Consider the following 15,334-nt stretch of genomic DNA (forward strand, 5'->3'; position numbering starts at 1 on the left):
GTTCCGTTATAATAAATCTGCTAATGTTAAAACTGTTCTGATATTTTTAAGCAGACAGAGTTTGTTTAATGTTATTTTTTTCAGGCTACAAGACAAGACTGCAGAGACTGTGGAAGCTTTGCAACAGGCTGGAATCAAAGTTTGGGTTCTCACAGGAGACAAAATGGAAACCGCTGCAGCCACATGTTATGCATGCAAGCTTTTCAGAAGAAGTACACAACTCTTTGAGCTGACAACTAAACGAATAGAGGAGCAAAATTTACATGATGTGCTTTTTGACCTGAGTAAAACAATTCTCAGGCAAAGTGGTAACTTGCGGAGAGACAGTTATTCAGGGTGGGTATCTCTGTGAATAAATGGACTGTCCGAAAATGTTTAGCTTTGCAATTGTAAGGGAAGTTAATGATTTATTAGCTGAAATTTGAAATTTCGTTTTTTCATTAAAATGTGGTTTCACTTGATTCTAAGAGAATATACAATCGTTTAAATTAGTTGGTTAGTAAGCTTCCAGGCATCACAGATATTGGTGGGGTTGTGGAGAGTGCCAAAGGCTGTCAAAGGATATAGCAGGATAGAGAACAGGTATGAGTATGCGTGATATGGTTGGAGAAATTGCAGATAGAGTTTACTTTGGAAAAATCAGAGAGTTACCCAGCAAAGAAACGAGCCTTCAGCTCAACGTGTCCTTGTCAACCAAGATACCCCATCTACACATTCCTATGCTGTACTTGTCCAAATGTCTTTTAGATGTTGTTATAGTACTTCCCTCAGCTACCTCCTCTGGCAGCTTGTTCCATATGCCCACCTTCCTCTGTCCGATAAAGTTGCTCCTCAGGTTCTTATTAAATCTTTCCCCTCTCACCTTAAACCCATGTCCTCTTGTGATGGTTTTCCCCTATTTTGGGTAAAAGCAATGATAATGAAGGGTTAGTTGATTATTGTTGCTTTTTGCATTTTTTCCATTAATTTTTCCTATATCTCTCGTTCCCCTCTCCCCTGACTCCCAGTCTGAAGAAGGGTCTCGACCCAAAACGTCACCTTTTCCTTTTCGCCAGAGATGCTGCCTGATCTGCTGAGTTACTCCAGGTTTTTGCGTCTGTCTTCAAGATAAAATGCAGAATTGAAATAGGAGATAATATGTTCTGTGATGACTAACAACAGTATAATCTTTGACAAAAGATTTAATTTCAATTATTAGATTGCACATTGGTGAGCAAAGTGTTGCAAGTTAAAGGCCATGCAGGTTAGAGTGAGTATGTGAAGTAGAAACACTGAGCCTGTCAGTGTTATGCCTGCAGTCCTGTACATCGAACGTTCTGCAGACAAGAGGCCAGAGGAAAAATCCTGATGAGGCAAGAAAGGCCACATTGCCTGAGGTGGTTATCCAAAATAGGTGAGGCGAGAGGCGCAAGGAACTGCAAATAACATATAACATATAACATATAACAACTACAGCATGGAAACAGGCCTGTCCGGCCCTACCAGTCCACGCCGACCATTCTCCCTGACCTAGTCTCATCTACCTGCACTCAGACCATAACCCTCCAATCCCCTCCTATCCATATACCTATCCAATTTACTCTTAAATAATAAAATCGAGCCAGCCTCCACCACTTCCACCGGAAGCCCATTCCATACAGCCACAACCCTCTGAGTAAAGAAGTTCCCCCTCATGTTACCCCTAAACCTTTGTCCCTCAATTCTGAAGCTATGTCCCCTTGTTGGAATCTTCCCCACTCTCAAAGGGAAAAGCCTACCCACGTCAACTCTGTCCGTCCCTCTCAAAATTTAAAAAACCTCTATCAAGTCCCCCCTCAACCTTCTACGCTCCAAAGAATAAAGACCCAACCTATTCAACCTCTCTCTGTAGCCTAAGTGCTGAAACCCAGGCAACATTCTAGTAAATCTCCTCTGTACCCTCTCCATTTTGTCGACATCCTGCGACCAGAACTGCACACCATACTCCAGATTCGGCCTCACCAATGCCCTGTACAATTTCAACATTACATCCCAACTTCTATACTCGATGCTCTGATTTATAAAGGCAAGCATACCAAACGCCTTCTTCACCACCCTATCCACATGAGATTCCACCTTCAGGGAACAATGCACAGTTATTCCCAGATCCCTCTGTTCCACTGCATTCCTCAATTCCCTACCATTTACCCTGTACGTCCTATTTTGATTTGTCCTACCAAAATGCAGCACCTCACACTTATCAGCATTAAACTCCATCTGCCATCTTTCAGCCCACCCTTCCAAAAGGCCCAAGTCTCTCTGTAGACTTTGAAAATCTACCTCACTATCAACTACTCCACCTATCTTAGTATCATCTGCATATTTACTAATCCAATTTGCCACACCATCATCCAGATCATTAATGTAAATGACAAACAACAGTGGACCCAACACAGATCCTTGGGGCACTCCACTAGACACTGGCCTCCAACCTGACATACAATTGTCAACCGTTACCCTCTGGTATCTCCCATTCAGCCATTGTTGAATCCATCTTGCAACCTCACTATTAATACCCAACGATTTAACCTTCTTAATCAACCTTCCATGTGGAACCTTGTCAAATGCCTTACTGAAGTCCATATAGACAACATCCACAGCCTTGCCCTTATCAATTTCCCTGGTAACCTCTTCAAAAAATTCAAGAAGATTAGTCAAACATGACCTTCCAGGCACAAATCCATGTTGACTGTTTCTAATCAGGCCTTGATTATCCAAATAATTATATATATTGTCCCTAAGTATCTTTTCCATTAATTTTCCCACCACAGACGTCAAACTAATAGGTCTATAATTGCTAGGTTTACTTTTAGAACCTTTTTTAAACAAAGGCACAACATGCGCAATGCGCCAATCTTCCGGCACCATCCCTGTTTCTAATGACGTTTGAAATATTTCCGTCATAGCCCCTGCTATTTCTGCACTAACTTCCCTCAATGTCCTAGGGAATATCCTATCAGGACCTGGAGACTTATCCACTTTTATATTCTTCAAAAGTGTCCGTACCTCCTCTTCTTTAATCCTCCTAATTTCCATCACTACTCTACTTGTTTCGCTTACCTCACATAATTCAATATCCTTCTCCTCGGTAAATACCGAAGAAAAGAAATTGTTTAATATCTCCCCCATTTCTTCCGGCTCAGCACATAGCTGTCCACTCTGACTCTCTAATGGACCAATTTTATCCCTCACTATCCTTTTGCTATTGACATATCTGTAGAACCCCTTGGGGTTTACTTTTACATTACTTGCCAAAGCAGCCTCATATCTTTTTTTCGCTTTTCTAATTTCCTTTTTAAGATTCCTTTTACATTCTTTATATTCCTCAAAAACCTCATTTACTCCCTGCTGCTTATATTTATTGTATATCTCCCTCTTTTTCCGAACCAAGTGTCCAATTTCCCTGGAAAACCACGGCTCTTTCAAATTATTATTCTTTCCTTTCCACCGAACAGGGACATAAAGACTCTGTACTCTCAAAATTTCACCTTTAAATACCCTCCATTTCTCTATTATATCCTTTTCATAAAACAACAATTTCCATTTCACTCCTTTTAAATCCTTTCTCATCTCCTCAAAATTAGCCTTTCTCCAATCCAAAATCTCAACCCTTGGTCCAGATTTGACCTTCTCCATAATGATATTGAAACTAATGGCATTATGATCACTAGACCCAAAGTGCTCCTCAACACATACCTCCGTCACCTGACCCATCTCATTTCCTAACAGGAGGTCCAACACTGCCCCTTCTCTGGTAGGCACCTCTACATATTGCTGCAAAAAACTATCCTGCACACATTTTACAAACTCCAAACCATCCAGCCCTTTAACAGAATGTGATTCCCAGTCTATATACGGAAAATTGAAATCACCCACAATCACCACTCTGTGCTTACTACTAATATCTGCTATCTCCTTACATATTTGTTCTTCCAATTCTCGTTCCCTATTTGGCGGTCTATAATACACCCCTATAAGTGTTGCTAAACCTTTCTCATTTCTGAGTTCCACCCAAACAGCCTCCTTAATCGAGCCTTCTAGTCTGTCCTGCCAAAGCACTGCTGTGATATCCTCCCTGACAAGCAATGCAACACCCCCACCTCTTGCCCCTCCGATTCTATCACATCTGAAACAATGAAATCCTGGAATATTTAATTGCCAATCGCAACCCTCCTGCAACCATGTTTCACTGATCGCCACAACATCATACTTCCAGATGTCAATCCAGGCTCTAAGCTCATCCACCTTTCTTACAATGCTCCTAGCATTAAAATATACACATTTAAGGGACCCATCATTTCTTATTCTCAGTTTATTTCTTTTCCCTTCTTTCTCTCCTACATATTGGGTCTGAGTGTTTCCCTTTTCTGCCTCCTGCCTCACACACTGCCTATTAGCTATCTGTGTTTGAGTCCCTCCCCACAACCGTACTAGTTTAAAGTCTCCGCAGTTATTTTAGCAAATCTCCCCGCCAGAATCTTGAGCAAACCACAGTGCTAGAGGAACTCGCGGGTCGAGCAGCATCTGTGGGTGGAATGGATAGGTGATGTTTTTGGATGGGACCCAGCTGGTAGGTGGTGGAACTAGGCGAGGTGGGGAATCAATGACAAATGGAGCCAAGAGGAAGAGGAGGTGGTGGAGTTGGGAGACAATAGCTGGCACAAGCAGCAAGGTAGGCAAGCATAAATCTGATCTGATGCAGTCTCCATCTGAAACGTTGCCCGTCCCTTGGCCTCCACAGATGCTGCCTGACTCCCTTCCCTTCTTTGAGGTCTGATAGATAACGTGGCAGAAGTTGCTACTCATGGCAAGCAGCCTTCGCTTGCCCTTGAAGTACAGGACAAAGTTTGTGCTTGTTTTTTGTGGATTCACCATGTTAACTTGATGACCAAAGTGGCAACACCCTATACTGTAGCTGGGTGATGTGCAACATCGTGCTGTCAGGGCAAGTCTCACCTCAGCAGTGGCTGAAAACAAACTCTGAAGCTGGCAAAGCCATATCCTCAGTTTTGCCATTTGTTAAGCCATGAAGAAATTTACATTTAAATTAATTCAGCAGCATTGAAAAATATTGACGCTAATAATCTTTAAAAATAACTTTTAAAATTCAGGTAGTTCTAAAATTAACTCTTAGAATGTTAAAGAAGCCAGCATTTATTGCCCATTCATGGTTTCTCAAAGTGATAATGTGCTATTTCATTGAACCATGGAAAATAATTTAGATACAAACCAGGTTATCATTAGGCTACTGAGAGAGCAATTAAGAACCAACCACTCTCATGTGGACTGGTCACACATAGGCCCAATTAGAGCTTTCTTTCTGTTCACCAGTTGTGATTTACCTTCCTTGACTTTGTTTCCATGCATTTGGAATTCTTCAAATGTTTGCACTGCCTTTGTCATGTTAACCAATGTGACACAACCAATATGCTGTCATATCCTAATCACAATGTGTTGTATAATTAGAATATAATTGTTGTATGGTCTTGCTTAGATTTTCTGCTGTGTTTTAGATTTTCTCAGAACGATTCACATGATTATGGTCTGATCATCGATGGGGCCACACTGTCACTTGTCATGAAACCTGGTGAAATCGGCAATTCAAGCAGTTACAAAGATCTCTTTCTGGAAATATGTCGCCATTGTACTGGAGTTTTATGCTGCAGAATGGCACCTTTACAGAAAGCACAGGTTAGCCTTGAATGTTTCATGGTAATTATATCCGTTAAGTACGTTCTTTACACCAAAATGCCTGATGCCAAGTTCAGTTTCTCCAAGGCCACTGTACGCCAGACATCATAGTCTCAGTCTGGACATAGTGAAAACAGCTGAATTCCAGAGATAAGGTGAGAGTGACTGCCATTGATTTCAAAACAACATTTGGCACGAGAGTCCGTTAAAAAATATGGGTTTTCTGAGTACGTAGAAGCACATGATAAAATAGGCCAAAGTCAACATGGTTTTGTGAAAGGGAGATCTTGCCTGACGAGCCTATTGGAATTCTTTGAAGAAATAGCAGGATCGGCAAAAGAGAGTCAGTGGATGTGGTTTACCTTGATTTTCAGAAGGCCTTTGATAAGGTGCTGCACGTGAGGCTGCTAAAGAAGATGAGAGACCATGGTATCAGAGGGTAAATGGATAGCAAGTTGGCTGGATGGTAGAAGGCAAAGAGTGGCAAGATGGGGGCTTTTTCTGGTTGGCTGCCAGTAACTAACGGAGTTCCGCAGGGGTCGGTGCTGGGGCTGCTACTTTTCACGATGTAAATCAGTGATTTGGATGAGGGAATTGAAGACTTTGTGGCCAAGTTTGCTGATGAATAGAAGATAGGTGGAGTGACAGGTAGTGCAGAGAAAGCAGGGACGCTGCAGAAGGATGTGGACAGGTTGGCAGAGTGGGCTGAGAAGTGGCAGATGAAATATGGCGTGGCAAAGTGGAGTTGTGCATTTTGGTAGTAGGAATAAAGGCATAGACTATTTTCTAAATGGGAAGAGAATTCAGAAATCGGTGGTGCAAAGGGACTTGGGGTGCTGGTACAGGATTCCCAAAAAGTTAATTTGCTGGTTGAATCAATATTAAGGAAGGTGATGCATTTACTTCAAGAAGGGTAGAATACAAAAACAGGGATGTAATGCTGAGTCTTTGTAAGGCATTGGTCAGACTGCATTTGGAGTAATGTGAGCAGTTTTGGGTCCCATATCTGAGGAAGGATGTGGTGGTGTTAGAGAGAGTCCAGAGGAGGTTTACTCGAATGCTCCCAGGAATGATTGGGTTAACTTGTAAAGAGCATTTGAAGGCACTGGGCCTGTGCTCGCTGGAGTTTAGAAGGATGAGGCAGGACCTCATTGAAACTTACCAAATAGTGAAAGGCCTGGATAGAATGAATGTGGAGAGGATGTTTCCACAAGTGGGAGAGTCTAAGACTGGAGGCTATAGCATCAAAATGAAAGGACATATCTTTATAAAGGAGATGAGGAGGGATGTCTTTAGTCTGAGGGTGGTGAATCTGTGAAATTCATTGCCACAGATGGCTGTGGAGGCCAAGTTAATGGATATTTTTAAGGCAGGAATTGATAGATTCTTGAATAGGAAGGGTGTTTGGTTATGGGGTGAAGGCAGGAGAATGGGGTTGAGAAGGACAGATAGATCAGCCATGACTGAATGGCAGAGTAGACTCGATGGGCCGAATATCCTAATTCAGCACCTAGAACGTGTGAACTTATGATTTAAAGAGGCATCTCACACCCTGGTAAAAGCTGGTCAAAGGAATCAAAAGCAACACACTGAAGTGTTTGGAACTACACCACAAGAAAAAGATTGTTCTGGCTGTCACAGATCAATCATCTTGGTCCCAGAACAGCCCAGCAGAGGTTCCACAGGGCAGTGTCATTGGATCCAACCATCTTCAGCTGCTACATAAACGACTTTCTTCCACCATAAAGCCAGGTGAGGTTATACGCTGTTGATTGCACAATGTTTAGTTCCATTTGCAACTTCTCAGCAAATAAAGCAGCCCATGTCTGCATGCTGCAGAAACTAGACAACATTCAGGCATAGGCTGTTGGGTGGCAAGGAGCATTCATGACTTAAAGGTGTCAGGCAAAACTGTCTTCAACAAGAGAAATCTAACCACGTATTCCTTGCTTTCAATGATATTCGAATTGCTGAGTTCCACTTTTGATCAGAAACCAACTAGATCAGTCATTTAAATACAGTGCCTGCAACAGCAGATGAGCGGCTGACACCCCAAGGCCTTTCCACCTTTTACAAAATACAAACGGAATGTAATAGGTTGCACTGCACTTGCCTGGATGAATACAGCTCATCCAACTCGAGATGTTTGATGGCAACTAGGAGAGATCCGCCCTATCTGTTTATCACCAAGGAGATCTTATCGAAACGTATAAGATTATTAAGGGGTTGGACACGTTAGAGGCAGGAAATATATTCCCAATGTTGGGGGAGTCCAGAACAAGGGGCCACAGTTTAAGAATAAGGGGCAGGCCATTTAGAACGGAGATGAGGAAAAACATTTTCAGTCAGAGAGTTGTGAATCTGTGGAATTCTCTGCCTCAGAAGGCAGTGGAGGCCAATTCTCTGAATGCATTCAAGAGAGAGCTAGATAGAGCTCTTAAGGATAGCAGAGTCAGGGGGTATGGGGAGAAGGCAGGAACGGGGTACTGATTGAGAATGATCAGACATGATCACATTGATTGGCGGTGCTGGCTTGAAGGGCCGAATGGCCTCCTCCTGCACCTATTGTCTATTGTCATCCAAAATATTCAGTTCCTCCGCACCTGGTTTATGGTGGCCGATGTGCATACCATTTACAAAATACACTAGTTACTCACCCAGGCTCCAAATGAATGACCTCTACCACTAAGAACAGAAGAGCAGGTGTATCTGCACTTGCCACCTGCAGATACACTTTCAAACCACTGACCATCTGATTTGGAAATATATTGTTAGTCCTAAGAAAACTGAGGCTAAAGGTCATCGTGTGCCCTGTGCTGGTTGTAATTGACCAGAATTTTGCAGAGGTCCAAGAAAATTGGAAAATTACAAATGTGTTGCTACTATTTAGGAAAGTTGGAGACAGAAAGCATGAAACTATCGGGGAGTGAGCATTGCTATTAGCTCCCTATGAAGGGATTAAAGCAACACGTTTTGAAAAACCATGAGTCAAACAAAGTGAACAAAGTTTTATCAAAGAAAAATTACATTTGAAAATTTGCTGCAGTTCTTTGAGGAAGTTCACTTGAAAGTGAGGTCACAGGTAGATAGTGGTCAAGAAAGTTTTTGGCTCATTGGCCTTCATCAGTCAGAGTATTGAGTGTAAAGGTTGGGTGGTTATGTTGTAGTTGGGAGATCATGTTACAAGACATTGGTGAGGCTGCATTTAGAATATTGTATGGTTTTGATCACCCTGTTCTAGGAAATATGTTGTTAAGCTGGGAAGGGTGCGGAGATGATATACGAGGATGTTGCCAGGACTTGAGGGAATGAGATATTGGGAGACGGTTGAGCAGACTAGGACTTTATTCCTTGGAGTGCAGGAAGATGAGGAGTGTGGTTATAGAGGTGTATAAGATCATGAGAGGAATAGTTAGGATAAATACACGGAATCTTTTGGGGAATCAAGAACCAGAGTGCATAGGTTTAAGGTCAGTGGGGAAAGGGGCAACCTTTTTACACAAAGGGTGGTAGGAAAAAGCTGACAGAGGAGGTAGTTGAGGCAGGTTCTATGACAACATTTAAAAGGCATTTGGACAGGTACATGGATAGGATATGGATGAAATTCAGGCAGATGGGACTTGTTTGGGTGGGGCATTTTGGTTCGTGTGGGCAAGTGGGGCCGAGGGCTTTTTCTATGTAAGATAGGGGGTTGGATAGGAATATATGTGTCTGGATAATTAAAAGGCTAACTAACAGAAAAGAACAAGCCAAATAGGTAATTTTGGAATTGGCCTTAATGAGGTGCTGCAGTTTCAGTACTGAGCCCTCTTTTTAGTGATTTGGATGAGGTAACCGATTTGTCTGATTTACTGATGTTTGCAATTTACTGATGGCCATGGCAGCCACAAGAGACCGAAGAATCTTTATATTTTTCTTCCCAAGTGAGCTGTTGGGAGGTGGTCAATGAATACTTTCCAGACCAAAGTTGCAGACATTTAAACTACAATGGAGAGTGCAGGAACATGGTCTTGAGGTTAAGATTGCATCAGCCATGATCTTAGTGGTGGAACAGGTTCAAGGAGCTGATCACCTACTCCTAGTCCTGTTCAATGTCACCAGATCTAAATCCTGGAAACCACCCAATGCCCTCTCAGAGTATCTTTGTCAGAAAGACTTAAGGATTTTAAAAGTTGATTTATCACCAACCTCTAATGGATAATTCAGAGTGGGCTATCAATCCTGGCCTTGATCATGGCACTTAGACCCCAAAGATGAATAAATAAAGATAAACCTGGCTGTTGCTTTGAAATCAAATGATTAATTCTGTACTTTCTATAACTAGCAAGACTCATGCCTTCACTTTGGTTAAGCTGCAGGTTTTGTTGGAGTAAGCTTGTTTGTGCCGAGGAGCATGACCATCGTTCTGATAGGAGTTATTGGAATCTAGAGGTCAGAACAGGTGATTGGAGTGATTGGGTGATGGAATTGATGCAGAATGGTAAACGTCCTTGAGCTACACAGCAGAGAAATAGGCCCTTTGCCCCAACTCGTCCATGCCAACCAAAATACCCATATCTGTGTAGCTCAATACAGTTCCAATGCCATCTTTAAATTCACCCACAGTGCCACAGCTGTTGGATGAATAACAATGAGTCAGAGTACAGGAGGGAGATCAATCTGGTTCAGTGGTGCCAGAACAACAATCTTACTCTTTATGTTAGCTAGACCAAGGAGCTGATTGTTGACTTCAGGAATGAAAAACTGAGAGTCCATGAACCTGTCTCTTTTGCCAAGATGACGTGGAGAGAGTCAACACTTGCAAGTTTGAGGTGATTTGGCATGTCACTAAATAGACCATTGATCTGTAGATATATAGTGGAAAGCATACTGAATTGGTACATTGTGGCCTGATTCAGTAAATCATATGTCCAAGAACAAAGAAGGCTGCAGAAGTTGGTAGACATTGGCCGGTCCATCGGGGGAAATGGCCTCTTCGCCATCGAAGGGATCTTCACGAACCATTTCAAGAAGGCAGCTAATATCATCGAAGACCCATGCCACCTTGGCAATGCTCTCATCTCACTGATACCATTGGGAAGAACGTACAGGAGAATAAGAGCTATTACCTTCAGGTTCAAGAACAGCTTATTCCCATTGGCCATTGGGTTCTTGAGCCACCCTTCACAATCCTAATGCCAACCCTATCTCAGCACTGAACTACTATGGACTTTTAAGTTGCACATCTTGCTTCAGCTTGCTCTATTATCATCTGGTTAGCCAGTATCTGATAATTTATTGTTTATGGTTCATTTATTTTTTGTATTGTTTTGTTAATGTGCCTGTGAAGCTACAACATGTAGGAATTTTATTGTTTCCGATCCCAGTACACGTGATTGCCAATGATTACCTGACTAAATTACATTTGGCCCATATCTCTCTAAACCTTTTCTATCCATGTAACTGTCCCAATGTCTTTTAGATGTTACTCTCCTGAATGAATTTGTATTTACTTTCTTGTATAGGGACTGGCAAGTAATTCTTTACCATGTGTTCTGCTCCTTTGCAGATTGTTAAACTGATTAAAGTTTCAAAAGAACATCCTATAACCCTGGCAATTGGTGATGGTGCGAATGATGTCAGTATGATACTGGAAGCTCATGTTGGAATAGGTAAATGCCTTCATTTTTTGTCAAAATGTTTTCATATTCTCCAGGATGATTTATTGTGACCAATACTTAGTATAGTGTTCGGGTATTCTGTGAAAATGAAACTCTGTAAATCATTTGTATATTTTTTTTCCTTTCTTCCCCCTTGACATCTGTGGTAGCAAACTATTGGTTGCCAAGTCATGTAGCGTGGAAACAGTCCCTTCAGTCGAACTTGCCCATGCCGATCAACATGCCCATCTACACTAGTTCCACCTGTCTATGTCTGGCCTGTATCCTTCTAAATCTATCTTATCCATGTACCTGTCCAAATGTTTTTTAAAACATTGTGATAGAGCTGCCTCAACTAGCTCCTCTGGCAGCTCATTTCATATACCTACCACCCATTGTTTAAAAGAAAGCTGCCCCTCAGGTTGCTGTTAAATCTTTTCCCCTCTCACTTTAAACCTATGTCCTCTGATTCTTGATTTCCCTACTCTGGGTAGAAGACTGTGCATTTACTCTATCTATTCCTTTAATGATCTTATACATCTCGATAAGATCACCCCTCATCCCCCTGCACTCCAAGGAATAAAGTCCAAACCCGCTCAACTCCTTCCTATAGCTCAGGCCCTCGTGTCTTGGCAACATACTTGTAAATCTTCTCTGCACCCTTCCCAGTTTAACAGCATATTTCCAACAAACAGGACAACCAAAACTGTACACAATACCTTAAGTGTGGCCTCTCCCATGTCTTGTACAACTGTAACATAATCTCCCAACTTCTTTGCTCAATAGAAGTGAAGAAGTCCGACTGATGAAGGCTCATGTACCCAAGCCTTCTAGACCACCCTATCTACCTGTGACATATTTTCAAGGAACTATATACCCACACCCCTAGATGCCTCTGCTCAACAAAATTCAACACTTCACACTTATCTGCATTAAACTCCATTAGCCATTTCACAGCCAATTTACATACAATCTAGCCTTCCAGAGCAGCCTACCATGCAAAACATTATCCAAGTCCTTGTAGACAATGTTAATGTCCACAATCTTATCCTCACCAACCTTCTTGATTACTTCTTCAAAAAAACAATCAAATTCATAAGACACTATCTCCCATGTACAAAATCTTATTGACTATCCCTAATCAGCTACAGTCTACCTAAATGCATATATATCTTGTCCCTCGGAATCCTCTTACCTAGGTCAGTAATGTACCTACCACACATTAGGTTCACTTGTCGATAGTTCCCAAGCTTTGCCTTACAGGCCTTCCTAAATAGAGGCACAACATTAGCTACCCTTTAGTTATTCAACACCTCATCCATATCTAATGTTGATTCATATATCTCGGCCAGGGCTCAATGCAATTTCTTCGCCAGCTTCTGTAGGGTCCTTGCATATATCTGATCAGATTCTGATCTACTAGACCTTGGAAAGTTGCATGAAGACACTGGCTTTTAGAAAATAGAATTATACAGCATGGAAACTGACTCTTTGACCCACCATGTCCTTATTAACCATCAAGCACCCATCTGTACTCATCCCATTTTCCCATTCAGATGACACCCTACTCTGTTGTTTTGCTACTCGCCTAGACTAGATAGAATTCACAGTAGCAAGTTAATCTACACCTAAAAGTGCTCGGCCTTCGTGGTGTTTTGTAGAACCTGAATGAAATCTTTTGCAAGTCTATAATGGACAACATGATGGAAGATAGATTGGTTTATTTGCTGGCCTTGTTGGTTTTCATTGCTTTAACAATACTTCCTACCAGAGTGTTTCATACATGCCTAAATATACGCGAGTTGGATCCTATTTAGTTCCAGCAAACTATTGTTCCACAGCACTGTTTTGATCTAACTGTAATCCGAATAAAGTGTGCCTTCCTCATGGTGGCCACAAGAGCAAAATCAAGGGATATGTTGAATGAAGCAGAGCTAGCAAGCAGATTATTTGAATACCTATTTTATTATTGTGACTGCTTTTATTCTTTCAATGGTTGTTCAGCTGACACTTGGTTTCCTCAGGTATTTTGGGAAAGGAAGGTCGACAGGCTGCACGGAACAGCGATTATTGCATTCCTAAATTTAAACATCTCAAGAAGTTGCTGCTTGTCCATGGCCATTATTATTACGTTCGAATTGCTGAGCTCGTCCAGTATTTTTTCTACAAGGTGAATTAATTTTTATTTGTTCTTGTAATGAGAGTGAATGACTTTAGAGGTACAGCGGGGAACCAGGCTGGCAAGTCCACCGCGTCCGCGCCGATCAACGATCACGCCGATCACGCTAGCTCTATCCTGTACACTAGGGACAATTTACAATTTTACCGAACCTAATTAACCTGCAAACATGTACGTCTTTGGAGTGTGGGAGGAAACCGTAGCACCCGGAGAAATCCCACACTGTCACAGGAAGAACGTACAAACTTCATACTGACCCACAGTCAGGATTGAACTTGGGTCTCTGGTGCTGCAAGGTAGCAACTCTACCGCTGCGCCACCGTGCCGCCCCTGATAATGACATGAAAGCTTTTCAGTCAGTTTTTAAAAGAAATAAAAAAGTTAATGGCACAGATGCTATTGTTTGTATGGTGTTCGAAATATTAGTAAAGATTTTGAGCGGGAGTTCACCTTCAATGCATTTCCATTAATCGTCACTTTGTTCACTTGTATGGGCAATGGGATAAAGCAAAGTTAGGGTTGGTGAGGGAAGTGCCTGGTAAATTGCAGTCCAATCAGAAACTGATGTATGAGGCAAGTAGGAATGGCTCGGATTAATGAAGATACGGACTTGACTTCGCTCAAGTGCAAAAGGTTATTCTTACATTCCCCAATCTCTGAAGAGATTTTAACATATGCAGTTAGGATTAATAGTTGATGTCCTTTAATGGCAATTATATTTCTCAGTTTCCTTTAAAAATTGTCTTTGGATAAAATTAATAAATGATTGAGGATTTGGAGCGGTACCCAGCACAAACATTTATGACCAATCACTTTTGGGCCAACCATCGATATACTAAAACTCTCATTTGTTTGTTTGTTTGTTTGTTCCTGAACTACAGCCAAAATGTGACACGACAGCATGACAATTTTAGGCCCACCTTACTCGCCGTCATCCCTTTGGTGCTAATGGAAGAAGTTTCATTGAAATCGGTGTTATATTTTTTAAGTTATTCACATTTTAAAGTTTAAATCTATCTCCTAGGGAGGGAGGGGGTAGGGAGGGGGTGGAAGGAGGGGGGAGCGAGGGAGGGATAGAGGAGGGAGGATGAGGGGGATGGAGTGGAGGGGGTAGGGGGAGGAGGGAGGGAGGGGGGATAAAGGGGGTTGAGGAGGATGGAGTGTGGGGAGGGGGAGGAGGGAGGGGGGCGAGGAAGGAGGGAGAGGGGAGGGGGGGGGAGGAGAGGGTGCTGCACCAATGCAGGAGAGGTTTGGGCCCAACGGGTCCACTTGGTCTAGTATTCATTAATGTTCTTCTCTCCATGAGAAGGTCATATGTTTGCTGATAACAATAGAGAATAGGTGCAGGAGTAGGCCATCCGGCCCTGCGAGCCAGCACCGCTCGAACTGTTTTAAATGACATAAATGCTGTTACTAAATGGTGACACCAAGTTCTATATTCTCCCACAAAACTGTATATAACTGTAACATAACTGTTTATAACTGTAACATACTCTTTGCAACCCAAATATGAAGCAGTCTAATTAATCCTATTGCTGTTCCTTTATCATTATTGAGTCAAAATCCTGCAATTTCCCACCCAAGAGGAGTATTTTCCACCATAGATATTTGCATTTCAAGGTCGCAGATCAACACTACGTCCAAGGACAATTCGGGATTGTCAAAAAGTTTTCTTTGCCAACTACATCCATATTCTATAAATTAATAATAAAATAATCTTTCACCTGGCTCTTACATGGCAATTGCAAAAGATCCTGCCTATGTCTTGACTACAGTTTGCTGCATGTCGGCACTTTGATCTCATTGC

General features: G+C 42.0%; 1 protein-coding gene across 8 annotated transcripts in view; it reads left to right on the forward strand.

Annotated features, from left to right (window-relative positions):
• Window positions 1-15,334, forward strand: part of atp11a (ATPase phospholipid transporting 11A) — a 134,439-nt gene that overhangs the window by 68,534 nt on the left and 50,571 nt on the right. For all 8 annotated transcript variants that reach the window (XM_078402883.1, XM_078402884.1, XM_078402885.1 and 5 more), the window contains exons 19-22: window positions 85-336; window positions 5,532-5,709; window positions 11,258-11,360; window positions 13,373-13,518. In XM_078402883.1, the coding sequence (XP_078259009.1) occupies window positions 85-336; window positions 5,532-5,709; window positions 11,258-11,360; window positions 13,373-13,518 (679 nt within the window). The remainder of the gene's footprint in view (window positions 1-84; window positions 337-5,531; window positions 5,710-11,257; window positions 11,361-13,372; window positions 13,519-15,334) is intronic.

This window comes from Rhinoraja longicauda, chromosome 7 (genome assembly GCF_053455715.1).
Source record: "Rhinoraja longicauda isolate Sanriku21f chromosome 7, sRhiLon1.1, whole genome shotgun sequence".
NCBI lineage: Eukaryota > Metazoa > Chordata > Chondrichthyes > Rajiformes > Arhynchobatidae > Rhinoraja > Rhinoraja longicauda.